Raw genomic sequence first — 27,441 nt, 5'->3', positions numbered from 1 at the left:
TTCTATGAGCTCAAAGAAATAATGGCACAGGCAGTCGGCAAAGCACGAAACAGGATTAAAATGAAAAAACTACATTCAAGCAGAAATAAAGATTCCATCAGGTGACCAAAAAAAAAAAAAAAAAAAAAACCTCAACTGAAGCTCTGAGCAGTTGAATTAAGTAGCCAAGAAAAGATCAAGGAGCCCAAAGATAGAGGAAACCACTAGAAAACAACAGGAGGTGGAAGCAGTCTGGAGAGAATGAAGAGCACGCAAGAGTCATGGGTTGAGGGCAGCGCAAGGAAGAAACCATAGGTCAGAATTCCCCGGAGCTGAGGGGAACAGGCGACCAAACACAAGAGGCCAGATGGTCCCGGCAGAAACAGAGTCAAAGAGGAAAACTCCACAGACACACCAGGCTCAGGACAGAGACTTGAGGCAGAGTCCGGCTGAAATCAGCAAGACCAACCCACCACTGATCAATGCCGTGCATTCCATGAAACGAGCTATGTTCAACTCCATGTACGGAGTGTCACATAAGATGACGTGAGGATGTGTGCTACCCAAGATCAAAAGGGGGGAGGTGGGACTGGAGCAATACTACAGCAGGTAGGGCGCTTGCCTTGCACTCAGCCAACCCAGGTTCGATTTCCAGCATCCCATATGGTTCCCCGAGCACCACCAGCAGTACTTCCTGAGTGCAGAGCCAGGAGTAACCCCTGAGCATCACTGAATGTGACCCAAAAAGAAAAAAAAAAAAATCAAACACTGAAGGCATGTGTCTGAATGCTGAGACACAGCCACACACAGCACCATCCCTCACTCAGCTTCACTGATCAACTTAATACTCAGCAACATTCATGCAAATTTAAAACAGGCAACATGACGTTGTTAAAACAGTAACTACAAGTCCAGCTCACATCCATCATCTCATATGGGTACCAAAAAACATTATTTTTCCCCTTGTGAAATGAAAACTATTTGGATATGCTCTCCTAACAACATTCAATATACCAGCCAGCAGGACTGAAGATACTCCTAATGCTTCCTTGAGCAAAAACATCCCTCACACTGTTATTCTGTATCTCAAAACCCTCATGCATTCCACAGCCCACAGCCGTATTCCTATGGGAATCCCAAATTCTGAATAAAGGGCCTAAATAAAGTGTCACTGGCACTCAAAGGAATTCCTTTTCTCTTCACGAAAATCTGTGAGACCTGGTTCTTCGTTCCTTTGCCTCTGGCAAAGGGATTTTTTTTTAAAGAATCCTGGGAAACCTCAAGATTATGCGTAAGGCTGGGCTTGAAATAACAAGAATACTAAGAGCAGAGAAACCCTCTTGCAGCTGTTTCCAATTCTCTCTTCTTCGCAGTTTTGACATCTCCTCAGCCATCCTGACATCCAGAAAGGTCTGGCCTCAGGCCTCTGGCTCAAGAGCTCACCTCTAACCAGGACCCCAGCACAACAGGAGGAAGTACTCACAACTGGACAAGCCCCTCCGCAGCCAGCTCAGAAAGGAAGGGGCACACAATAGACCTCTGCTCCAGTCACTCTGGCGGGAGGAGGCAGAGATCCTGCTCAAGTGCCTCCGGCCCCTAATCCTGCAGGAAAAAACTCCTTCCTTCTTTAACAAAGAAACAACGCACCCAAGGGACCAGATTACCCCTAGAGGAATTTAACTGTTACTCAGTAGACTCAAAAAACGTAAGCATCAGGAACTAAAAGTCTTATGTTTATATTTAGCTTTAACATTATTTTACTCTATGATCTTAAACAGTTGGCCCCACAGTTTACAGGACAACTTGTCCTGTATTTCATAACCCAAGAACTAAAAATATATACAAGGAATAAAACTCTATTATGGGTAAATTCTAGTGCTTTTTACTATATAGTTAACAAATGTCTACATACTGATGAGTATTGGTTTTCAGAATATTTTTCTCTTTTAATGTATATTTCGTTTATATTTGGGTCTCCCAAAGAGGAATTGAAAGAGCTATGCTTGAAGTATCACGTTTCACTCAAATGAGAGAAAGAATCCGGAGTTTCGACCTCAGTCAACGATCAAGAATCAGGGATGCTGTCTCGTTTGCCAAGGCGTCAAAAATCAGATGGGCTGGTCACGTAATAAGATTTAGAGACGACCGCTGGACTAGAGCCGTTACTGACTGGATTCCACGGGATGTCAAAAGACATGGCCGCTGGGCCGCCCACCTACCAGATGGTCAGACTTCTTCATCAAGATTATGAACGATCTGTTTGAGGCTCTTCGTGTTCCTAGAACGAACAGAGCCACTGGGCTACACTAGCACGCAACAGGGACAAATGGACACGTTACTGGTGCCTGCTCGAGCAAATCGATGATTAACGGCAAGTCAAATGATCAAGTGAATGTATATTTGTTATAAAGAATTACAGTCTGAGAAGTGTGAGTCCCTGGGTTTTATCTTCAGCATGGATGGAGGGGTAGGGGGATGGGAATGAATTACAACTGGCAGCTTCTCATCACAAAAAAATCAAATATATGACTCACATATGTCAGAAAAAAAATCCTTCAAAAAATTCTTTTTCTGATCTAAATCATATTTAAAATATTAAATGAGGTTACTCAGAAACTTTTTTCAAATTTGATACAACTGCTAAATCACCTTCCAATCAGTATCATTAAAATTAAAATGTTATTAAATTAAATTAAGTTAAATTAAAATGTTATATGCGAATATAAAATACTTTAGGAAGCAGAATGTATTTAAAAAAAATTCTTGAAATATAGCAAAGAAGACGACCTTGAAATATAGCTGAACCCAGCCACAGCCATGCTCAAGACCACTCTCCACACACTCAGACAAGCCTCACACATGAAGAGACCGGCAGAAGAACCCAGGTGTGCGGGACCCGGGGCTGAGATCTTCAAGCCTGCTTGGATCGGGACTGGGCCTCTTCCACCCAGATCCCCCATCTTCCAGTAGCTAGACAGTTACACCCATCAGATGGGAAAACTGCCCCCAGCAACGTGTTATCCCATCAACGACCAAGACCCAGGGATTATAAAACCAAGCTTCCCGTTAGCACATAGACATGAATAAGAAAAATTCTTATTGCCTAGTTCTCGCTCTCAGAGAACCCGGCAGGCTACCAAGAGTATCCTGCCGCACGACAGAGTCTGGCAAACTCCCCATGGCGTATCTGATATGCCAAAACCCAGTAACAATAATGGGTCTCATTCCCCTGACCCTGAAAGAGTCTCCAATGTGGCACTTGCTAAAAATCTCAGGATAGGATAAATGAAGACATTGCTGGTGCCTGCTCGAGGAAATTGATGAACAACAGGATGACCATGATACCTTTGATAGCAAAGAATGTTAGAAAACTTAGTATGATGTTATTTCAGATAAATCAAAGAACAAAAGCCACTTAAATTTCAAAACCATGCTGAAACCTACCAGTCTTAGAGGTATAAAAAACATTAAATCACAAATCAAATTAACAAAATATACCCTGAGTGTTCTACTTCATTTAGTGCAGTCAGTGTATGTTCAGTATACTGATTAATGAAAATATGAAAATTTACACCAAGAAAGGAAAGACTAAGCTCTGCATGAAATTTCCATTATGTATTATAATGGGTTACAAACTGTCATTTCACGGGGGGGGGGGGGGGGGGGGGCGCGCACCAGGGGGTCACGCTCAGAGATGCCCACCAGTCATCAGATAGAGAGTTAACATCCAAAAACACATAAAGCAATAGTAGAACTTTAACAACCAGTCCCATCAAAAAATGAGGTGAAGAGATGAACAGAAACTTCCTCAAAGACACAACAAACGGCCAAAAGGAATATGAAAAAATGCTCGTCATCACTCGTCATCAAGGAAATGCACAGCAAAACCTTAATGCAACCTCCTCACAGAGAGTCTGGCACATGTCACAGTGAACAAAAACCGCAGGGCTGGGGTGGATGTGGCTAAACAGGACCCTCACTCACTGCTGGGAGGGAATGTTGACTGGCCAGTCCTTTTGGAAAATAGTATCCTAAAAAAAAAAAAAAAAAACAGGAATTGAGCTCTCAATAAAACCAGCAATTCCACTTCTTAACATTTACCCAGAGCCAAAAGAAATACATTCCAAAAAGATATCTGCACTCCTATGTTCACTGCAGCACTGTTCACTGCAGCCAAAATCTGGAAGCAACCAAGAGTCCAAGAACAGGGGAGTGGGTAAAGAAAAGCTGTGGTACATACAAACAATGAACACTACGTGGTTCTACAGTGGAAGCGTGAATTTGTGTTGGTGTGGATAAAATCATTTTCATCTGCTGCTCCATGGCGGGGTCTGAGTGCCCTGCCAAGTGAAGAGTGAAGTCAGAAGAAGGACAGACATGTCCTTCCACGCTCTCTCCCACGTGTAGGTATAAAGAAACACAGTGAGAGAGTAACAAACACCCAGAGCCAAGGCAACAGGAACTGAGTATTAGTCCTCAGTAGTAGGAAGCTTGTGGAGAAGCACTGAGGAGGGGAGCAGCTGGGGGCAGGGGACGCCCTGGGAGGGCATGGTAAGAGACCGCGTCATGTCTAAAATCCTATCATTGTCAGGAGTGTGGAACTTAGTCCTAGACTAAGTTCCTCCCTCACTGTGGAGTTTCTTTTTCATTCCCTCTACTTTCCAATAAACCTTTCTATTTAAAAAAAAAAAAAAACTGAATTGTGAACCACAGTGCCTAAAATTTTTTTTACCATTTTTAAAAAACACAGTGGGTGAGGAGATATTGTCACTGTCACTGTCACTGCTGTCACTGTCTTTCGGTTGTTCATCAATTTGCTCGAGCAGGCAAATTTTTATTTTAATATTTGACACAATACTTTAATATCTTTTTTTTACTTAACTGATTATACTTAACTGTAAAGTATAAATATAACATTTCTTTTGTTACCATATTTTAACCATATTTTACATGTTGTTTTAATATTATTAAAATACCACTTAATGCGATAGCACAGCTGTAGGGCGTTTGCCTTACATGCGGCTGGCCCAGCCAACCCGCGTTCGATTCCTCCACCCCTCTCGGAGAGCCTGGCAAGCTATCGAGAATATCCCGCCCGCACAGCAAAGCTTGGCAAGCTACCCGTGATGTATTCGATATGCCAAACACAGTAACAACAAAGTCTCACAACGGAGACGTTGTTACTGGGCCCGCTCGAGCAAAATCAATGAACAACGGGAGTACAGTGCTACAGGGCTATGGTATTATAAAACCACATATATATTACTGGTCAATCAACAAGTTAAAACTTTTTTTAAAAAAAACTAAACCACTGGGGCTAGAGTGATAGCACAGTGGGTAGGGCATTTGCCTTGCAAGCAGCCAACCCGGGTTCGATTCCCAACATCCCATACGGTCCCTCAGCACTGCCAGAAGTAATCTCCCTGAGTGCAGAGCCAGGAGTAATCCCTATGCATCACTGGGTGCAGCCCAAAAAGCAATAATTAATTAATTAATTAAAAACTAAATCACCATGAGATACAGTTACAAAGTTGTCCATGATTGGGTTTCAGTCATATAACAGCCTTCCCTTCACCAGTGTACATTTCCCACCATCAATGTCCCCAGTTTTTCTCTTCCTCTCACCACAGCCTATCTCTACTGCGGACCCTCTCCCTCCCACCCCTCTCCTGCCCACCCCCACTGTGATCTACAATACTGTTCCTGAGTGTAATTACCCCTGTATCTCTTTCCCTCCTTTCAGCACTCAAGTCTTGCCCAGAATGGTCATTTCCAACCATCACTGTCGCTGTGGTCCCTCCTTGTCCTAAGTGCCTTCCCTCCACTTGTGGCAGGCTGCCAACCACAGACCCTCCTGACAACCTCCTGATCCTCGTTTCTACTCTCTTTGGGTATTATTTTCATATTATGGTGGGTTTTTTTTTAATATTCCACAAGTGAGTGCAATCATTCTTATGTCTGTCCCGCTCACTCTAACTCATTTCACTCGGCATGACACTCTCCATGTCCTTTCATGTATAAGCAAATTTCATGACTTCATTTTTCCTAATGGGTGTGTAGTGTTCCACTGTGTAGATAAACCATGATTTCTTTACTCAGTCACCTGTTTTTCAGGCACTTGGATTGTTTCCGGGTTCTGGCTACTGTGAACAGTGCTGCAATGACCATAGGAGTGCAGATGGCTTTTCTGCTGTGTGTTTTGGGCCTGAGGGTATATTCCCAACAAGTTAAAACTTTTAATTTTCCTGAAGATACTCAATAATGCAAATATATATTTGTATGAGACTATTATATACAGTATCATTTGTAATTGCAAAATACTGAAAATGACCTAACTGCCCATCCACTGATGTCTGGGCGACTCTAGGGCTAGGCACACATAGCAGAGGTGGAGTACATGTCTGAACACGTGGAGGGCCTGGACTCAATTCCTGGCACTGCAAACAAAACACAAGTGGAAATTACACTGAATTCAGTGTGATGCAGTCAAAACTGCAAGCACTATGACAATGCTAAAAAATAAGAATGGAGGGACTGGAGTGATAACACAGCGGGTAGGGCTATTTGCCTTGCAGGCGGCTGACCCAGGTTCATTTCCCAGCATCCCATAGGGTCCCCCAAGCACCACCAGGAGTAATTCCTGAGTGCAGAGCCACACCTGAGCATCCCTGGGTGTGACCCAAAGAGCAAAAAGGAAAAAAAAAGGAAGAGATGGTAAAATAAAGTCAGAGCAGGGCCTGGAGCAGGCTCGCAGCAGAGACCTACTCTGCCTGGGCCGGCACCAGTTTGTCTCTCCAGACCCCAAAGGAAAAAGGAAATGAAACAGAAACAAATCCACAAAGAGTGCAGTTTGCTACCTGATGTGAAAGAAAATAAATAAATAAAACACTCATGTCTACTTAATCTTAAAGATTGTTAAATCAGAATAACCTGTTTCTCTGGAGGCATATGGGAATAATGAAGGATTAGGCAGTGACAGTTGGTAGCATGTCATTTTTTATATGAATTGTAATTTTTGAAACCATGTTGTTTTATGTACACAAAAAAATTACATATAAAAGTCAAGGATGAGGTCAAGAATGCCTAAAACAAAACTCCAACACAATGAGTCTAACAGTATGTCAAATCAATACTAACAGTTCAAGGCCAGGGTAATGTCAAAGGACACAGCATCCTGAGCTTGATGCTCAAGGACCGTCAAACACCTCCAGGTGCCCCCTTCCAAAGAAAAGGAATAAGCTTATTAAAAGTAACAACAAAAAAAAAAAAAACCAAGCTGACCTTGTGTCTGCTGCTCAATCCCAGGGAGGCTGCCACTGGCTGACACCACTGGGCCTACTCAGAGCAGGGGCTGACTCCTTGTCTGGGGGGCTTCAACAGGCCTTAACCGGCCATATTAACTCACACCACTGTTGCCGAAGCAAAAGATCTACTCAACAACTACATGATCTCTGTTATGCTCCCTGTCATTCTGTGAGCACAGGCAGAGAACAAAGAGAACAACCTCTAATTTAATCCCTCGGCATCTTCCAGGGGGGGTAATTACAAAGCCTCACTCCCCTCCCCCTGCACAACTAGAACACTAGGAAACCAGTGGGGAAAGCATGCAGAAGCCCGGCAAGTTCAATGAGCAAAAATAAATATCCGACCGAAGACTTAAACAGCATCAACCAGCTGGGTGAATCCATCAGACACCGTGAGGAGGATGCTCAATGAGCTCAAAGAAATGACAGCACAGGTAGTCGGCCAAGCACAAGGAAGTGTGAGAATCCAAGTGCAAAAAACTTCGACACTCAGAAATGACGAAAATGATTAACACTGCAGGTGATATTAAAAAAAAAAAAAGTCAATAGGCACTCTCAACAGAACAGCGGCAGCTGAGCAGAAGATCAAGGAGCTCCAAGATGAGAGGAAACTGCTAGGAAACAGCACAAGGTAGAAAATGGTTTGAAAATAAAATGAACAGCAGATTCACAAATGAATCTTGGAAAAAAGCCACAAGCTGCAGAGATGCCTCCAGATGCAAAGTCACCGTCCAGTAAACATTTAACTCCAGCTGTATCACCCTACTTAAAATTTTAGAATTACGGGAGCATTTGCAGCCACACGACATCTCGATGTACCAAGAGTAGCACACCATATCTGATGAACTGTGAAGTAGAAGGCAACCATTCTCATCCCAATAAAACAAACAAGCAAACAAACAAATTATATATATATATGTATATATATATATATATATATATATGAACACAAAGGTTCAACCTGTAACAAATGTTAGTAATCTCTTATACAAGGGGCTTAATGGTATCCAGGAAGTGACACAATAACCTCCACACACCTTCCTTTAAGGAAACTTTTTTGGATCATTTTTAGTGGACTATTCATAGCAAACAATACTAAATAAATTATTCAGTACCTACTTTTGGGGCAGGCTTAGGTGGTGGTGAGAAAATTCGAAATAATGGTGGTGGGACTAGTGCCGGAATACTGAATGAAATAATTATTGTGAACAACTATTTAAAAATGTAATTTTTAAAACATGAACAACATATAGAGAACTACGAGATGAGTCCAAGAGAACAATTTAAGAATCAGAACCCCTGAAGAACAGGAAGGAAAATGTGATGAAGAAGCAAAGAATCATCAATAAGAACTTCCCAGACTTGAAAATCACAGGTACCAAGATCCAAGAGGTCTGAAGGGTCCCGGTGAAAAACAGACCCAACTAGGAAAACTCTAAGACACACTGTACTCAAAATGACAAAATCCAAAGATAGAGACAGAATACTGAAAGCAGCAAGAGCAAAAAAGGAACTTACGTACAAAAGAACGCCCATTAGATGTACAGAACATCTGGAAAATGAGACTCTGTGAGGTTGGAGAGCATGACGGGATGTAGTGTAAGAACTCACTGAAAAGAACATCTCTCCAAGGATATTCCATCCAGCTAGATTATCACTCAGATTTGAAGGAATGACACAGAGCTTCATGGACAGGCAACACCTCAGGGAATTCACAGCCTTGAAACCAGTTTTGCAAGAAGCTTTGAAAGAGCTCCTTTAAAGGACAGAAGGAACTTCCCATCATGTGGTGTTGAGTATGGCACTCACTAATGCTGCATATGGGTGTCCTATACTAGATTAATAAGGGTGAAAAATATATAGCAATCATCGCAAACTGACTTTCATTGACTTATTTTCAGATAACTCTACTTGCCATTACTTTAAGTATTATTGGACCAAGTAATATTAAATCAATTTGTTAGCATGCCTGCCAAGGGGGCAGGGCGGGGGATGGGAGGGAACCTGGGGGCGGTGGTGGAAGAGAGGGGAACTGGGGGTGGGACTGGAGTTGGAACAATGTATGCTTGGAAAGTTGTTGCCTGAACAACTCTACGACGAACAACTTTGTAAATCATAGTGTCAAGAAAAATAAAAATAAAGAAAAGGATTATGCCAATAGAATATTTAAAAAAAAATCAGGAAAAAACTGACCAAAGTGACATTATTGTACTAAATGTTTAATGTTTAAGTTATTGTCTGTATACAGATAAAAAACTGTAAAGGGGCTGGAGTGACAGCACAGCAGATAGGGTGTTTGCCTTGCACGCGGCCGACCTGGGTTCGATTTCTAGCATCCCCTGAGCACCACCAGGAGTAATTTCTGAGTGCAGAGCCAGGAGGAACCCCTGTGCATTGCCGGTGTGACCCAAAAAGAAAATAAATAAATAAATAAATGTTGCTAATTATAAGGCATTTTCTCCACAATGATATAGGTTAGCAGCTCTGGAACTACTTTCTTCTACTCTGGAATTGAGCAAATAAGAGCATATGATGAAGATAATGGGAACCAGATTCTCACTATTAGAACATGGTGTCACAAATATGGGAAGAGACAAGACTGGTCTTGTGGTGTTGAACTGGAATTTCAGCTATCATATGAACCAACAGTTACACAGAATAATCAGATGTGAACATGTCTATTTATGTTTCCTCTCTCTTATCTGCTACTTAGAGAGGTTGCTGATCCCAAGTACAATATTAGCCTAGAAGAGCATCTTGCTCTCCCAGAAAGCTATAAAGGACTCAAAGAACAGAAACACATCAATATTATGGCCCTAGGGGTTCCCACTGGACAAACCTAAGAAACGTGTAGTTCAAGATTAAAAAAGAATGTCATATAATAAAACAACCATAGATCCATACTAATGTCATAAATAAAATAAATGGGAAGAAAGGAAATCTCCTTACAGTAGCAGAATATCAGCTAAAACATCCAGAGAAAGTGAGTTAGGTGATCACAAGCATCTTACAAAACATCCTAGTATTGACAGTTTCAGGTGAGAATCATCGTCAGGGCTGGGACACAGTTCAGTGGTAGAGTGCTGGCCTTGCAAATGTGAAGTCCTAAGAAACCAACCCAAAAAGGGGGAAAAAACAGATCACGTATGTGGCTCATTGGGCAGCAAAAGCATATGCTTTGCATGCATGCGACCTGGGTTCAAACCTCAATCCCTAGCATTCCCACGCCCCCCCAAAAAAAATCATGGGGGAGGTGGGTACACTGGTGATAGGTACGGTGTCAGAACGATGTGCATGAGAAACCATCACCAACAGTACTACAAAGCACGGAATACCAATTTTAAAAATAAACAGGGGTGGGAAGCTGGAGCCACAGTACAGTGGGCACTTGCCTTGCACACAGCTGACCTGGGTTCAATCTCCGGCATCCCATATGGTCCCCCAAGCACTGCCAGGAATGATTCCTGAGTGCAGAGCCAGGAGTAACCCCTGAACATTGCCAAGTATGGCCCAAAAACAAAAAAAGAAAACAAAAATTACTGAGAAATGTAAAATAGTAACTTTACAATGGATTAACCTAGCAAATATTCCCTTAATAAAATTAAGTTAACATCACTACAAACAAGGTAATCTAGTAACAAAAGCTTTAGGATGTTAGAGAAAACACATTACTTCTAAAGTATTCCTAACCAAAACATGAATCAGTAAACATGTGTGTGTGTGTATGTGTGTGTAACCTGAATCTAATCTAATCATGAGAAAACATCAGGGAAACTAATACTGTGATACAATTTACAAAATGGTCCATATTCTTAAAACACGCCACAGTGCGGGAAGATAACTCAAAGGGCTAGAGCACATAATATGCATATGGGAGCCAGAGTTCAACCTCCTGCTCTGCGAGCTCTCCTGAAAACTGCCAGGAGTGATCCCTGAGCACCACCAGGGATGACCCCAAAAGAAAAAACAGAAACTAGAAATGAGATATGCTGAGGTTCAAACCAGGGCCAGCTGCTTGCAAGACCAGCAAGTGTTTAACCCACACACTCTCTCTCCAGTAAGCAGGCTGGCTTTGAAAAAATGAAACAAGACAAACTTAGTAACAAAAAAAGTGGGGAGGAGGCAGAGGGAGAGAGCATGCAGCCAACTCTAGCACCACCAGGGAACTTCCGTGACCTCCACAGAGCAGGCTTCTGCACTGGGAAAGAAATGACAGTTAAAGACATTCTACTGAATGGAAGAAAATGTTGGCACAGCGTACTTCTGAAAAGACGCTAATACCTGAAATATATGATGCACTGACAGAACGCAACGAACAATCCCACCAAAAATCAGGAAATCGGGGCAGGAGCAATATGACAACAGGTAGGGCACTTGCAGCCAAACTGGGTTCCATCCCAGGATCCCATATATTCCCCCGAGCCCTCCAGGAATGGTTCCTAAGCACAGAGCCAGGGGTAAGCCCTGAGTATAGCCAGGTGCGGCCCCAAGACAAAAAACAAACCAAAAAAGGAGATAAACAGACACTTTCTCAAAGAAGATACAAGTACGTGAAAGTGTTTATCACCAATGATTGTCAAGGAAATAAAACCAAACCAAAGAGATCTCATCACTAGTGAGAAGCCAACTAGAGCTGACAGGATGCCGGGAAACGAACCTAACTTGCTGCTGATGCAGCTGTCATCTCGGTCCATAAAGGAAGCCTTTGTGGAGAACAGCAGGGTAAAGGTAAAGGTAAAAGGTAAAGGCCCTCCCGTTGATCGTCGTCGATTTGCTCGAGCGGGCCCAGTACGTCTCCATTGGAGACTTTGTTGTTACTGTGTTTGGCATATCGAATACTCTCGGTAGCTTGCCGGGCTCTCCGAGAGGGGCAGAGGAATCGAACTCGGGTCGACCATGTTGGCCACTTGTAAGGCGAACGCCCTACCCGCTGTGCTATCGCTCCAGCCCTTGCTATCGCTCCAGCCCTTGCTATCGCTCCAGCCCTGCTATCGCTCCAGCCCTAACTTGCTGCTGATGCAGCTGTCATCTCGGTCCATAAAGGAAGCCTTTGTGGAGAACAGCAGGGAGACATTGAAAAATTTAAAGTATTACCTATAAAACAATCAGGATGAGAGTAAAAGTGTTCTGGAAAGGAGTTTTTCAGAGGGGGAAAATAAGTCCACTTAAGAGACCACTTGTCTGCTTAAGTGCTTGAAAAATAACATTCATTGGCATTTGACAGGTACATCTTGGAGAAAATGTACAGAAGGTAAACTAATCTTTCTAAAAGGAAATTATTAACTCAAAGAAAAATAAAATAAAAGAAAGAAGAGGGAGTCAAAATAGTAACAAAAATGTGTTATCTATCAGGAGGTGGGCAGAGGGATCGCAGCAACCGCCAACATCCTGGTTCCAATCCTAGCACGGGTACGGGCCCCCCAATCTCTGCCAGGAGTGATTCCAAATCATCTCCCAAATGAAAAACAGGAAATGGAAGGGAAGAGGGCAAGTTGGTCAAACACTAATGCCTTAATTTATCACTGCAAGATATTAAGAGGTAATGCCTATATAACTGCCAAGCTAGCTAACACAGCATACACAGAAGTACGTAACATCAGAGGAAGCTGTCGCACTGTAAGCACTGTCCTCCCATTGTTCATCCATTTGCTCCAGTGGGCCCAGTAATATCTCCATTGTGAGACTTGTTACTGTGTTTGGCATATCAAACACTCACGGGTAGCTTTGCTGTGCGGGCGGGTAGGGCGTTTGCCTTGCACACGGCCGACCCAGGTTCGATTCCTCTGTCCCTCTCTGAGAGCCCAGCAAGCTACCAAGAGTATCTCACCCACATGGCAAAGCCTGGCAAGCTACCCGTGACGTATTTAAATAGTAAAATGGTTAAAATATATATTTATATTGACAAGACTGTCAATTCATAAATGTGCCTACATTAATTTTTTATCTTTAAAATTATGTAAGGACCAGAGCAATAGTGCAGGAAGTTAGGCACTTGCCGTGCATGGGGCTAGCCCAGCTCAGATCGTGGTGTCACAGACGGTTTCCCACACTGACACATGTGATCCCTGAGCAGAGCCAGGAATAAGCCTGAGCACTGCCAGGAGTGGCCCCCAAACCAACAAAAAATGTATAATGTTCAAAAAATGTATTATCACATTAGTAATTTGTAATTTGGGACCAGCATCTAGTGAATTCCCTCTATTATCCAAGGGTAATTTACAAAGCTAATGCTGTGTGTCTTCCACGAGAAAATGCGATTTCAAAGCTATCCGTAATTTGTTATGTATGGTAACAGATCCAGACACCCACAGAGCCAGGGAACAGAGGACATCTGGTCCTGCTGACTCCCACACAGAGCAAACTCTGATCCATACGGCGAGCACCTCACTGGGGCAAGCATTTTCTGTTTTGAAATAGATTTGGGAAATCAGCTTGCAACACCAAATAAAAACAACATATGGAAATAATGTAGGTGAAACTAGCAAATTCTCAAAAAACTTTATTACACTAAACCTCTATTCATTCTATCACAAATCAGAACTATTTTGTTAAAAACCAACTAATTAAGCTATATGTATACACTCTAAACAAACAGCAAAAATACTGAAACTATGGTCCTTTTTTGTTTAGCTGTGTTTTGTTTTGTTTTGGGACACAAATGTTCCCAGCAATGCTCAGAGGTTACTCCTGGCTCTACACTCAGAAAATTCCCCCTGGTGGCGCTCAGGGATGTTGGAGATGGAACCCGGGTCAATCATGAGCAAGGCAAGCATGCTCCCCACTATACTACAACTCAGCCTCTGGAACTATGGCCTTACCTCCAAATTAGAGCACTGGACAGTGGGGAAAGAACCAAAACACTCGGGGCTGGAGAGATAGCACAGCGGGTAGGGCGTTTGCCTTGCACGCGGCCGACCCGGGTTCGATTCCCAGCATCCCATATGGTCCCCTGAGCACCGCCAGGAGTAACTCCTGAGTGCAGAACCAGGAGTAACCCCTGTGCATCGCCAGGTGTGACCCAAAAAGCAAAAAATATTTTAAAAAATTTTTAAAAAGAACCAAAACACTCAAGCCAAAGCAAATTACTAAATCAGTGTCAAAATGTTATTACATTTGCCTTTAGAAGAGCAAATACAAGTAACTGTAGAAAATGTACCAGTTTATACTGTCAAAAATAACTTGCTCTATGAAGCTCTATGAAGAATGAAAATTCTGACATCCAATCCATGTAGAAGTACAAGCAAAATCTGATGCAATTACATGCTTTTGCCAACATTCTCAGCAAGTAAATTCAATATTAAACAGCAATGGGATCTTCAAAAGGAATTAAATGTCATAAATGTAAACTAGATACAACCATTCATTTCTTAACAACATAAAGGATAAGGAAATGGATATCTACATGACTTCATGTGCTCCTGTATGTGTTACTTCTTACGACGCGAACCAGTGCTCCATCAGACAATGCAGCTCATATCTTTCAGCTCTTTCCTTGGCTCTTAGGGGAAAATAAAATATGTGCCTTCACAAATATTTATTTGGTTTGTTTGGTTATTTGGGATAACTTTTTTTTTTTTTTTTTTTTGCTTTTTGGGTCATACCCGATGGTGTTCAGAGGATACTGAGCACTCAGGAATTACTCCTGGCAGTGCTCAGCTGGACCATATGAGATGCTGGGAATCGAACCCCGGTCAGCCGCATGCAAGGCAAACACCCTACCACTGTGCTATTGCTCCAGCCTCTGGGATAACTTTTTGGGATTTTTTGTTTTTGTTTTTGTTTTTTTGGGTTTTTTGCTTTTTGGATCACACCTGGCAATGCACAGTGGTTCCTTCTGACTCTGCACTCAGGAATTACTCCTAGCAGTGCTCAGGGGACCATATGGGATGCTGGGAATTGAACCTGGGTCGATCGCATGCAAGGCAAACGCCCTACCCGCTGTGCTATAGCTCCAGCCCCTGGGATAACTTTTTAAATGATTTTGATACTACTTTTAGATGCACGCGAGACTATAAGTTTCTTTACTAAAAATGTCCTGCAGTAAACAAAAGCAGTGAACCACACTTGTTACAAATTCAAAGAAATGCTAGGTAAAGAATATTTAAAAGAGACAAAACAAGAATTGTTGCTTGTCTGGGGGCCACACCCAGCAGTGCTCATGGGTTCCTTCTGACTCTACACCTGGGATCACACCTGGCAGTGCTCAAGGGACCCTGGGATGCTGAGGGCTGGAGACTGAACTGCTGGCTGTGTGAGGGCGGGGCAAGCTCCCACCAGCTGCAAATTTTTAAAGGAAGCAGTACCTCTCACAAATAAGCAAAACAAGGGAGAGTTATACAGATTTCTAATGAACTTTATTCAGGAACAACAGTCTTAGTATCTGTGTTACATTATGTACATCTGTGCGCTACACAGTTAAGGCGGGAGAGAGCTGCGTCTCTTGCACACGCTGCTGTGCCAGCAGTCTTCACTCCTCTCAGAACTAATGAACCATTAGGGAAAAACGGAAAGAAAAATATAAACCTGGCACATAGTCACACTCTGCTCAGAAGGACCGAATAAATATCTAGTGTCTCTGAAAATACGCTGTATTTAACCAAAACTAAAGTATTTGAATTTGTTTTATTTGGGGGAATCACTCGGCAATGCGTAGAGCTTCCTCAGATCTGTGCTCAAGAATCACTTCTGATAGAGCTCGGGGATTGTACAGGGCTAGCCACAGCAAGGCCTTCCTACCTCTCTGGCCCCAAGAATTTGAAATTCTTTTACAACCAATAAAATCTGATTCAGGGGCTGGAGCAATAGCAAAGTGGGTAGGGCGTTTGCCTTGCACGCAGCCGACCCAGGTTCGATTCCCAGCATCCCGTATGGTCCCCTGAGCACCGCCAGGAGTAATTCCTGAGTGCAGAGTCAGGAGTAACCCCTGTGTATTGCCAGGTGTGACCCAGAAAAAGCAAAATAAATAAATAAATAAAATAAAATCTGATCTACAGTGAACATTAGTGCAGATTTTTGGGAAGAAAACAAAACAAAAAGCCTTAACAAGTAAAAATTTAATGAGGTTCTAAAGAGACTACCCACAAAGTATTTGAAGTAACTAAGACGAAAACTGAAGCAGTTAAGCACTTAGAATTATCATGCACAAACACTGAGGTCAGACACAACTGCATACAGGTAAGGTGGGCCTTGAGTACCTAGAAACACAGAGCAATCCCTCCAAGGCAACATGTCTCACTGATACCATTCAGAATAATTCCGATGAAAATAAAGATAATCTCGAATCAAAGAACAGTTTCCTGTGTGATACTAAATACCAATAAATCAATATGTCAGCCCTGAATCTCTAAGTTCTATAGAGGTTCTTTTCTTTTTTTGTTACTTTTGTTTTGAGGAAACACTTGCTGAACTCAGGGATTCATGGGGTCCCCGGACAAAAGCAGGCATTCCTCCTGCAGAGCAGTGTACTCAGCTCCTTATGGGTCTCCAGCCTCAATTGTCTTTTTTAAAAAAATGTCCAGGGTCAGAGGTGGAGCTTACCTTACATGTTTAAAGCCCTGGGTTTGATTCCCAGTGCTGCAAAGAGAAAAAAAAAAAAAAGTGAAGAAATAAAAAAAGAAGAAAAAAGTGACTGAAGCTCCTCCCGAAAAATTTAATACAAATTTAAAATGTCTAATATCAGGGGCCAGAGAGATAGCACAGGATTAAGGTGCTTGCCTTATATGTGGACACCCAGGTTCAAGTCTCAGCACCACAGATGGTCCTCTAAGTACTGCTAGGGTGACCTGAGCACAGATCTAGGAGTAATCCCTGAGCACGGATGTATGTTTCTCCCAAACAAAGCAAACCAAAAAAAATACTCAATTGTCACATCAGAACACTTCTCTTAACATGTTATTTTTCAGTTACCCCAAGAAAACACTCTATTCCAAAAATTTGTTTCCTAGAATTTTAACATGATCTTCAAAATCTTTGATCAAAATATTACAACCCCAATAATGCACAACAAATGTTGGAAACAAAAGAACTGGAAAATAACCCATTACTTTGAGAGAAAGTCAGAACATTTTCAGTAAGGTGTAAGGAAGCTAAAGTTATAAATATATTATTCTATAACCAGTTTCATTAACCTGCAGTAATAGGATAGCTAACTAGAACAATCCATAAAGTTGTAAATGTTCAGGATGGATCAAAGAAAAATAGGCAGGTGATATCTAGACCTGCCTATTTTTAAACCCAGCCTGCCTTTCTTAAACCCAGCAAGAACAAATATAAAATGTTGGGACAAACATCTCAAAATTGAAAACAGCCCATGATAGAGCTTGTCATTCCAAACACTGAGCAGCTTCCAGATAGGATCTAATTTGTCAGAATATATGTTCAACCAGATATAAGCTGGTTCTTCCTAAAAATAAACTCTCAATTCCCTCCTTGAAGGGGTCTGAGAAAATTTAATTAGCTAGAAATCATTAATCTACTTCAAGCCATTTATCTACTCCAAACACTAACAATAAACTTCATCTTCCAAAGTCCACGTCTAACTTCAACAAGCTCTGAAAATGTGAAACGGCCTTTATAAACTCAACTGTACTTTACATGGTACTACTTTCCAGCATGCTTAACCAGAGGGAAATCTGTTTTCAGCTCCAATCTAAAAATAAATTTTTTAAGAAACACGACTGAAGGGGCCTGGACAGTCCGCAGGGCACTTGGCAACAGCTGACCCCATCCTTTGGGTTCAGTTTCAGCACCCAGATGGTCCCCTGGGTCCCACCAGGAGTGATCCCTGAGCACTGAGCAGCAGCAGCGAAACAAATCAAGCAAGAAATATAATAGGAAATTCTTAGAAAAAAAAACTAAATGGAAACAACAGAAACTGAAAGCGCTCAGATGAGCTACCTGAAGCAAAAGCAAAATTCCCTCTCTCAGGGATTCTCCCCATCTCCAGCCCACGTAAAAACACCTCCCAAAAGCTGCCTCTTCCTTGACAAAGAGAAAAATGAAACACAGAAAGGGGGTTAATAAGTACACTTAAAAAACCAAAATCTAAAAGGAGAGAGAGAACAAAGGGGAATGCCCTGCCACAGAGGCAGGGTGGGAGGGGGGGTGGGGGGAAATGGGCACTGGTGGAGGGATGGGTATTTGATCATTGTATGACCGAAACTCAAGCACAAAGATTTGTAAATCTACAACTGTACCTCATGGTGCTTCACTAATAAAAAAATAAATAAATAAAATAAAAAAATTTAAAAAAATAAAAAAAATCTAGCTGCATTTTATCTACTTGAGACTCATTCATTGTATCTGATCTAAAGTGATGTCAATTGTAACCTAAAAAAATCAGATTCAAAATGTAGCCAAGTTAAGCCACTGTAAAACCAGTTGTCTTCTTTCATTTGTATCCCCAGTCCTGTTCCAACTTGCCTATATTTCAATCGATATAGAAGGGAAAGGAGAGTTAACCAAATACAGAACTTTCAAGATATGGAATTGAAAATGTATTTTCATGTCAGGATCTTCAAAGGAATTATTTCTAATGTACTTCCATACATTTCAAATCCTTTAGAGTCTCAAGCACCAAAGATACTGTTTGATTAAGACCTGGTTTTCGTGGGGGCAAACTGGAAGTTGTGATTTGAGCAGTATTTCAACACTAGCTCTAAGCTACTCCTAATTACCAGCCCCCACAATTCATCTTAAGCAATTCTCTTAATCTTTGTCTCAGTTTCACAATGTATAAAACAGGAAAAACTACAAGATGGGTAGCTGATTAGTCAGGATTAAAAGCTGGCAAGTCCCTTTGATGTTCCTTTATGCTGCTCCCAATTCTCCTCCTACTCAGTAAAGCGAATAAGAAAACATCTGGAACGAATATCCTCACACACTCAGCAGCCACGGACCATCTCCATCACAACTCTCTAAGTCTATGTCACCCAACAACGGCAAGAAATTCTAAGAGACAATAGCAACGAACAATTACTAGGTAAAATTCTCAGGCTTACAATCTGAGTATCTGAAAGTCTGGTTATTGCTGGCATTGATGTTATTCCAGTATTCCAGAATGTCAATCCAGGTAAGCCTTCCATACCAAGCCACCAGACAGCACCAGCCCCTGCTGAGAACGTTTGTATCTCCTATACCACCAGTCTACCAAACCTCTGAGAAAACCCCAAACCACTGTGACGTAGTCAGGGGGCAGAGCACAGGCCTACCTGCTCCAGGTCCTGATGGCCATGTGTCCCCATTCCATCACCAGCCCCATCCCAGATCACACACCTCTGGACAAAACCCCAATATATAATTAGTATCTGATGAAAGTGGGACTCAAATTTTAAAAGAGGAATTTAAATTACTCATTGAGCTACTATATATGTATTAAAAAAAAAAACTTAAGAATGTTCTTTCTTATGCCTGAAGGAGCTATTAATAAAAACATATGGGGCTGCAGCGATAGTATAGCTGGTAGGGCATTTGCCTTGCACACGACCGACCCAGGTTCGATTCCCAGCATCCCATATGGTCCCCTGAGCACCGCCAGGAGTAATTCCTGAGTGTAAAGCCAGGAGTAACCCCTGTGCATTGCCGGGTGTGACCCAAAAAGCAAAAAATAAATAAAAATTAAAAAATTAAAAAACATATAAAACAGATGAATTAATACATACTTTACTTCAAACTCTGATAGATTACCTAACCAAGTCTCCTCCCAGGCATAGGTTGAACACAAAATCCATAGGTAGTATGTAGGTTAAGTCATTCAGAAAATGCAGCTTCATAAAAGGAGACTTTAGGGGCAGGAGAGAGAGTGCAGGGGGGAAGGCGCTTTCCTTGCGTGCACCTGACCGGGTTTCCATCCCCGGCATCCTATATGGTACCCAAGCACTGCCAGGAGTAATTTCAGAGTGCAGAGCCAGGAGTAACTCCTGCGCATCGCCAGGTGTGACCCCAAAATTTTTTTTAAATGAGTAAAAAATAAAAATAAAAGGAGACTTTTTTAACCAAGGGGAAAAGCATAAAATATTCTCTGGAAGGTTGAAAAAGCTCAAAAGGGAAAAAAATAAAGATTAGAAGGAAATGTACATGTAAATTAGTATCTGATGAAAAGTGGGACTCAAATTTTAAAAGAGGAATTTAAATTACTAATTGAGCTACAAACTAAATTACTCATTCTTCTGTTTACTGAGAAACAAATGTTATAAAAATATATTTCTAAATCAAGTTTGAAGGATTCAAAATTAATCTGTTATATTCCAGTAAATAAGGAAATTGCATAAATACCAATGAGGAAAAAGTGGGATGTTTAAGTGCCTAGGGCTAAAGCTGTGAAAGCAAACAATGAGAAGGAATTATGCTGAGAATAAATTAATAAGGAAACTGAAACAAAGAACTCAAATCCCCCCAGTCCCATTCTTCCCTCTGCTTAGGTGAGGAGACTCCTGGTCTGTACCACTGAGAACACTATTTGGAAAACAGATTCTTAACGAGTTAGGCTGAGTCCCTGCACTGAATCTCTTCATGCATGCAGTGAGTTCCACACCCCAGATCCTTCCCACCTACCCGCTCATCACTAGGCTCTAGGGACCGGCAGGGGACAGGAGTGACCCGGGCTCAGAGTGAAGCCTCAGCCTCTACCCTCGTTCCCATAAAACCTAAAATGTATGGGTCTGGGAAACTGCACAAAGCCCGGAGTACGTGCCAGGCAGGAAGAGCCCCAAGACTGGGCCCTGATCCCTCACCGTCTCACGGGTCGGCTGTGGTGGCCGACAGCACGAGGCCTGTGGTCAGGAGAGGAGCACTGGGAGAGGCATCTAGCCCCCCCCCCCCCAAGCACTGGGGACACCACACCACACACAGCAGCAGGGGGAAAACGGGATGAGGGAAAAAGACAAAAGAAAATACCAAACAGACAAAAAAAGGACATCTCAATTGCTTACAAATATTAATAAACTGTGTTCGTCTGTTTGGGGTCAGAGCTTTGCCCTGGCTGTGGGCTCAGCAGTGCCAGGGGCTGCACTGCAGATGACAGCAAGTGACACTGTCTACAGGGCCCAACACTAATGTCCAAAATGCTGAGAAGGGCCTCCACAGGCGTTCAACTGCCCATCACATCCACCTGTCCACTCAGAGAGACAAAACCTCCACAGAACACAAATTCACCCCAGTGTAGGGAGGAAGAGGGCAAGAAAATGAAAAAGTCAAGGGGGGAAAGAAGATAAGGGGCATATGGGGGAGCGAAGGGGCCTCGGGCACCTCAGCTATGCAGGGAGGTGGCAACACTCCATCCAAACCACAACTCAGCAACACTAAAACACGAGGTCCAGACCAGTCCACAGAACTGAAGTGCCAGCAAGGCGGGAAACTCAGGTGTGGGAGGCTGGACCCGGGGGAGGGACTGGTGCTACTTCTAAGTCTAAATGCAACTCCCCATAAATCAAGCGGGAGGCCGGGAATCTACTGACTGCTTTTATGTTCAAATTAAATAACATTTGACGGGGCTGGGGCGATAGCACAGCAGTAGGGCGTTTGCCTTGCAGGCTGCCGACATAAGTTCAATTCCCAGCATTTCGTATTACTCCGGCCAGGAGTAATTCCTGAGTGCATGAACCAGAAGTAACCCTTGTGCATGTGCATCACCGGCTGTGACCCAAAAAGAAAAGAAAGAAAAAAAAAACACACATTTGAGCAACAATCTACAGCAAAGAGGGCCTTCATTTATGTATTGAGCAAATATATAACTGAGTTTTCGTTTTTGATTTTTTGGAGGTGGGGGATTTGAGCCACATCAAACACAATAGTGCTAGAGGGGTACTCCCAGATCAGTGCTCAGGAAACAGTTGGTATCAGGGACGGAACCTGCCAGGCAAGGCACACAGCTACTACAGCCGGCTGTTGGAACCATCTCCCTGGCCATGTAGTGAGAAGCCTATTACACTATGAGCATAAGAATTTCACAATATTTCTGAAAAGCAACAAACGCAGCTCACTTAAGGGAACAGATACTGATCCTATGGAAATTGCCCTAGTTGGGTCTATAAGACATTCAAGAACCTCCTGAAGTTGTAGTGTATATATACACTATGGAACACTACTCAGTACAAGAAATTACCAATTCTTGCCTTCCACTACACTCAAAGCAGAGCCGCGGGAGACAGTGGCAGAAGGACAAATACCAGGTCTCATTTATATGTGGGACATGAAGACAAAATGAAACAAAGCAGCCCATGGCAACAACTTCCTTGGAATCTGAACATAGAACAAAGGTGATGTGGTGAGCAGGTTTGGGAGGAAAATGGGGACCAGAAGTGATACGAAAACAGTGGCGGGAGGGGGGGGTGTACTTTGGGGATGGTGTGGGGATGGTACTTTGGTGATTGTGTAATATTGTGTGTACCGCATGATAATAAATACTAATACGGGCTGGAGAGGTAGTAGGTAAGTAGGTAGGTGGAGCTCATGCAGGTAGGGAATGAGCCTTGCAAGCGGCCAACCCAAGTTCCATTCCCGGTACCCTATATTGTCACCCAAGCACTGCCAGAAGTGATTTCTGAGCTCAGCGCCAGGAGTAAGCCCTGAGCACTGAGGGTGGCTCAAAATCAACAACAACAACAAATTATAAATATACTAATGTAGCCGTGTTACTTCAACTACAACTTAAAAACCTTTTTATAATCTCCCTAGAATATAGGTTGTGTGACAAATAAAACCCAAAATAACTCATCACTCCATCTAGGGGATGTCTCACATTTATTTCAAACTTTACTACTTACAAATCACTGACAAGGATATCACATTGTACTAAATAGATCAAAAAAGGAGGGGAGGGGTATTTACATTATCTATAAAGATAGCAGAACATGCACCTTCCCCCTGGGTAGAGCCATGTGAAGACAGGGTGCAGGAACAGGAAAGGGGCCCCTCAGTCAGGGCCTCGCTGCTGTCTGTGCTCTAAGAACATCCTGAATGCCTACCCAGCGAGTGAGGCCAAACTCCCAAAGTCCAAATACCTGATCTTTGGCTTTCCTTGGTTCTTAAATAGTTGTATTCAGGGCATCTTTATAAACAATTCACACTCCCCTCCCCCCGTATGTTCTGCCACAAGGTCAATTCTTTTACTCAAAAAATAAGAAATGCCCAAACCTCCAGCTTCTGAAAATAACATCTGGTGTGTGACATAACCAAAAGCCGGGGGAAAGACCTAGTTTTTATTTTAAACTTTTTCATTTAAAAAACTAGAACGCCTTCAAAGGATAAGACATAAATCAGCTTTCTACCTGATTAGGCGCTTACTATTTTCAACATTCATCCTAAACCACAACATAGTTTATCCGAACTATAAATTGTGAGTCGCCACAAAGATGTACAGGCCTTTAAGGCCTTAAAGCCTGAAGACTTTCTCATAACATCAGGTGTCCTAACCAGTTCCTGTCGTCACATACTAGTGGGTCCTCAAAGGGTGGTGCTGAGTCCCTGAGAGTTGCCAAAATTCTTTTGGGGGCGCATAAGATCAAGCTATGTTCCTCACAAATAACAGCAGTATGTTACTTTCACTGTGTCTCATTCTCTCAAAGGAGTACGCAGCAGTTTTCCAGAGGCTACACAATGTGTGATATCTCAAGAGAGTAAGGACAAAAGCAGCTATGAAACCCCAGCTGTCTTCTATTAAGCCAGACAAAGAACTGCGAGAGACGGAATAATACTCCTCTTACAAATTTTTGATTTGAAATGTTAAGTTATTTTATAGAAACTATTATTTATGTTTATAAGAGACACATCATTTATAAACTGTTTCATAAACACATTTTAATTTCTGTTTAAACCTAGGGTATAGCAATTATGAATAGTATACCATACAAATGGCTTTTCCAGATTTTTTTTTTGGAGGGGCAATTTACACCTGGTCATGCCCAGGGTTTAGCCTTGCTCTCTGCTTAGAAATCACCCAGAGAGTGGCTCAAGGGACCATTTTTAAGAGTGTTCAGGGTTCCTGGGAACAAAATGTTTGAGAAATGCCATAGTACACAAATACACAACCTAATGATATATAATGCTTTCCACAGATAAGACACGTAAGTCAATTCTAAAGTATACCCATACACATTCCCTAACCCTGCTGAGTTAATACATCACCTTCTAAAGAATAGTTTTGTCTAAAGCCTCTATGTAAGGGCCTTTGGACATTTAAGGGCCAGAAATGGCACCCTGACCTGTAATACCACCTAATGCTTGGTCGTGTATAGGGGTTTCTTGGTCTTTTCACCAAAATTGCCCTGTCATCCAAATAGCAACCTATGAGAATGATGACATAATGAAATGATGCTCTCAGGACTGACAACCCCTCATCCAAGAGTGCCTGCTAGCTGGCAATACCTAGGAAGCTGGGGTTTTGCAATCTGGTTGGCTGCCCTCGGCTGTCTCTCGCTATGGTATAATTGCAAACTCACAAAGAAAACTAGGCAAGAGCATTACCTTAACCGTATCAGTGCCAAAACCGGGATTTTTTTTTTCACTCCTAATAAGAATGTAATCAGACCCACTACCCCAGTCGTGAAATTATTCGCTCTGGATACCCTTTTGGTTCCTGACCCAGAAAGACAAAACAAAACAAAAAAAATCTAGAAACAATTAAAAATTCAAGTGTGTTGGAGAATCCCAAAATACAGAACACCACAGCACCACAAGATTATCACCTGTTTAAGAACTAGCAGAGACTCATCCAATCATTCAAATGAGAGACAGGCAAGAACAAGATCAAGCACAATACAGTAACACTAGATTCTACCAACGAACGGATGCCAACAGATTAACACGGGGGGTGGGGGGGGGGCTCAAAAAAGAGGCGCAAATGCACAGAATGTGGACAGAAGGGAAAAACCTACAGAAGTTGCGAAACTGGCTTCAATGGTTCTACAAATCCAACCACAGGATTAGAACCACCCTCAAACCGGCCAGGCAGAGCATCAGAGGCAAACGCTGCTGCAAGCTGAAAGATGGCATTCTAGTCCTACGGCAACACAGAGACACACAGGCACACACACAGACACAGAGACACACAGACACACACACACACACACACGACGGCCCCTCCCCCAGGACCCGACCAGTCGGTTCCCTTTTAAAGGAGGTCTGCAAGAAATGCACGATTTGCTGCGTCTCTTCCCCAGCTACCGGGACACCCCGACCGACCGACAGACCCGCGGACGGACAAACGGCCGCCTCTCTCCCTGCGTGGCTGCAACCCAACTTCAGCACGATTTTACCCCGAGACAGGCAGAAGCGCGCTAACCGGCCGGCGTGTGTCCTTGTGATTCACTACACACGCGCAAGAATCTTTTTCTCGTGCTGAGATTTTGTTTTTTCCTGGTTCAAGCTCTCGGGGACGGCGGTGGGCGCCTAAATGCAGGCCGGAGCCGGAGCGCTCTGATCGATAACGAGGGTGACGCGCGGCGACCAGCCTGCAAGGCAACGGGCGGCACCTACGTGCGTCCCACCGCCAGCACTCCCGGGGCGAGGCGGACTTGGGCAAGTTTCTGCGCCCCGACAAAAGGAACGCAGCCCGCGCCGCGAAACCGGCCGGCCGGCTGGTCCTGCGGGCTCGGGAGGGTCGGGCGCCCGGCTCACAAAGGCGCCCGGCTCGCAGCCGCGGGGAAGCTGTCAGAGCGCGCGGCGCCCCCGACCTTCCGGCGCGGGCCGGGCCGCGACCCTCCCCCGAGAGGCACCGACAGGCCGGCCCGGCACCGTCGGGTCCAGCGCCCCGAGCATCGATCACCCGGCCGGCAGACAAAGGCCGGGGCGGCAGGCCCGAGCAGGAAGTCGGCGCGCGCGAGCCGGCGCGGCCGCACCGACCGACGCGGGGGCCGAGGCCGGGGCCGTGGGCTGCCCCGACCCCGCGAGCCCCGGGACCGGGCGCCCGCCGGCCGCGGAGCGAGCCCGGGCCGCGCGCGCCCACCTCCCGCGCCCGGCGCGGCGCGGCTCGGCGGGCTCCGGGCGGCCCCGGCACGTGCGGCCCCGCCGAGGGCTCCGGGCCCGCCGCGCCCGCCCGCGCCCCACGCGCTCAGGCCTCGGCGCAGGCCGGGCCGTCGGGCCGCGGAGACAAAGGAGCCGCCGCGCCCGCCGCCGCCGCCACCCGCACGCCCGCGCCCCCGACGGCAGGCCCGGGCCGAGCCGCGGCCTCGGGTGCGCGCGGGGCCGACTCACCGCTGCAGCACCAGGACGAAGGGGAGCCGTTGGGGAACTTGGCCGAGTCGGGCGCGATGCAGACGCTGGCGCTGAGGTGCGGACACTCCATGGCCGCGGGGACGGCGCCGGCGGGGGCCGGGGCTCGAGCGGACCGACTCCCGGGGCCCCGTCCAAGCGCTCGGCCGACGGCGGCTCGTCCGCGCTCTGCGTCAAAGAGAGCGAGAGGCTTCCGGGCGCCGGGTCTTCGCAGCCGCCGAGCCCGCAACCCCGCTCCGCGCAGCGCAGACTCCGCGATCCCGGTGCTGCCGCCTACCGAGCGCGGCTTCCGCCTTCCCCGAGCGCCCCGCCCCGCCCCGCCGGGCAGGCCCCGCCCCCCGGCCCTCCCGAGGCGCAGGCTCCCAGCCCCGCGGCTTCCGCCTTCCCGGCGCGCCCAGCCCCCGGTTAGGCCCCGCCCCTCCCGATTAGGCCCCGCCCTGTCAAACAGGACACGCCCATAGCGCAGGCCCCGCCCCCAGGCTCTTCCGAGGAGCAGGCTCACAGCCCCGCGGCTTCCGCCTTCCCGGCGCGCCCCGCCCCGTCCTGTAGGCCACGCCCTGCCCAATAGGCCACGCCCACGGTGCAGGCCCCGCTCCCAGGCCCTCCCGAGGCACAGCCTCCGCAAAGCCGCGGCTTCTGCCTTACCGGCGCGCCCCGCCCACCCGATAGGCCCCGCCCCGCTTGATTAGGCCCCCCCGCTCTCCAAATAGGCCACGCCCACCATTCAGGCCCCGCCCCCGGGCGCTCAGGAGGCGCAGGCTCCGCAGCGCCGGAGCTTTCGCCTTCCCTGCGCGCCCCGCCCATCCGGTAGGCCCCGCCCTGCCCGGTTAGGCCCCGCCCTGCCCGATAGGCCACGCCCTCAGTGGAGGCCCCGCCCCCGGGTCGTCCAGAGGCGCAGGCTCCGCAGCCCCGCTTGCTTCCGCCTTCCCGGCGCGCCCCGCCCCCCGGTAGG

At 45.0% G+C, this 27,441-nt stretch overlaps 1 protein-coding gene across 2 annotated transcripts in view; it reads right to left on the bottom strand.

Moving 5' to 3' along the window:
- The window catches only part of USP3 (ubiquitin specific peptidase 3), a 112,250-nt gene extending 85,441 nt beyond the window's left edge, over positions 1–26,809 (bottom strand). Inside the window, exon 1 of one of the 2 annotated variants that reach the window (XM_056115634.1) lies at positions 26,472–26,809. In XM_056115634.1, coding sequence (XP_055971609.1) covers positions 26,472–26,562 — 91 coding nt within the window. In that variant the 5' untranslated portion in view covers positions 26,563–26,809. The remainder of the gene's footprint in view (positions 1–26,471) is intronic. The other variant, XM_056115635.1, reaches the window with a different exon arrangement.
- Positions 26,810–27,441: the final 632 nt, after the last annotated feature.

This window comes from Sorex fumeus, unplaced genomic scaffold (assembly GCF_029834395.1).
Source record: "Sorex fumeus unplaced genomic scaffold, SorFum_2.1 ptg000029l, whole genome shotgun sequence".
NCBI classification, from domain to species: Eukaryota; Metazoa; Chordata; class Mammalia; order Eulipotyphla; family Soricidae; genus Sorex; species Sorex fumeus.
The sequence above is the reverse complement of the archived record's forward strand: the minus strand, read 5'-3'. Positions and strand labels throughout refer to the sequence as shown.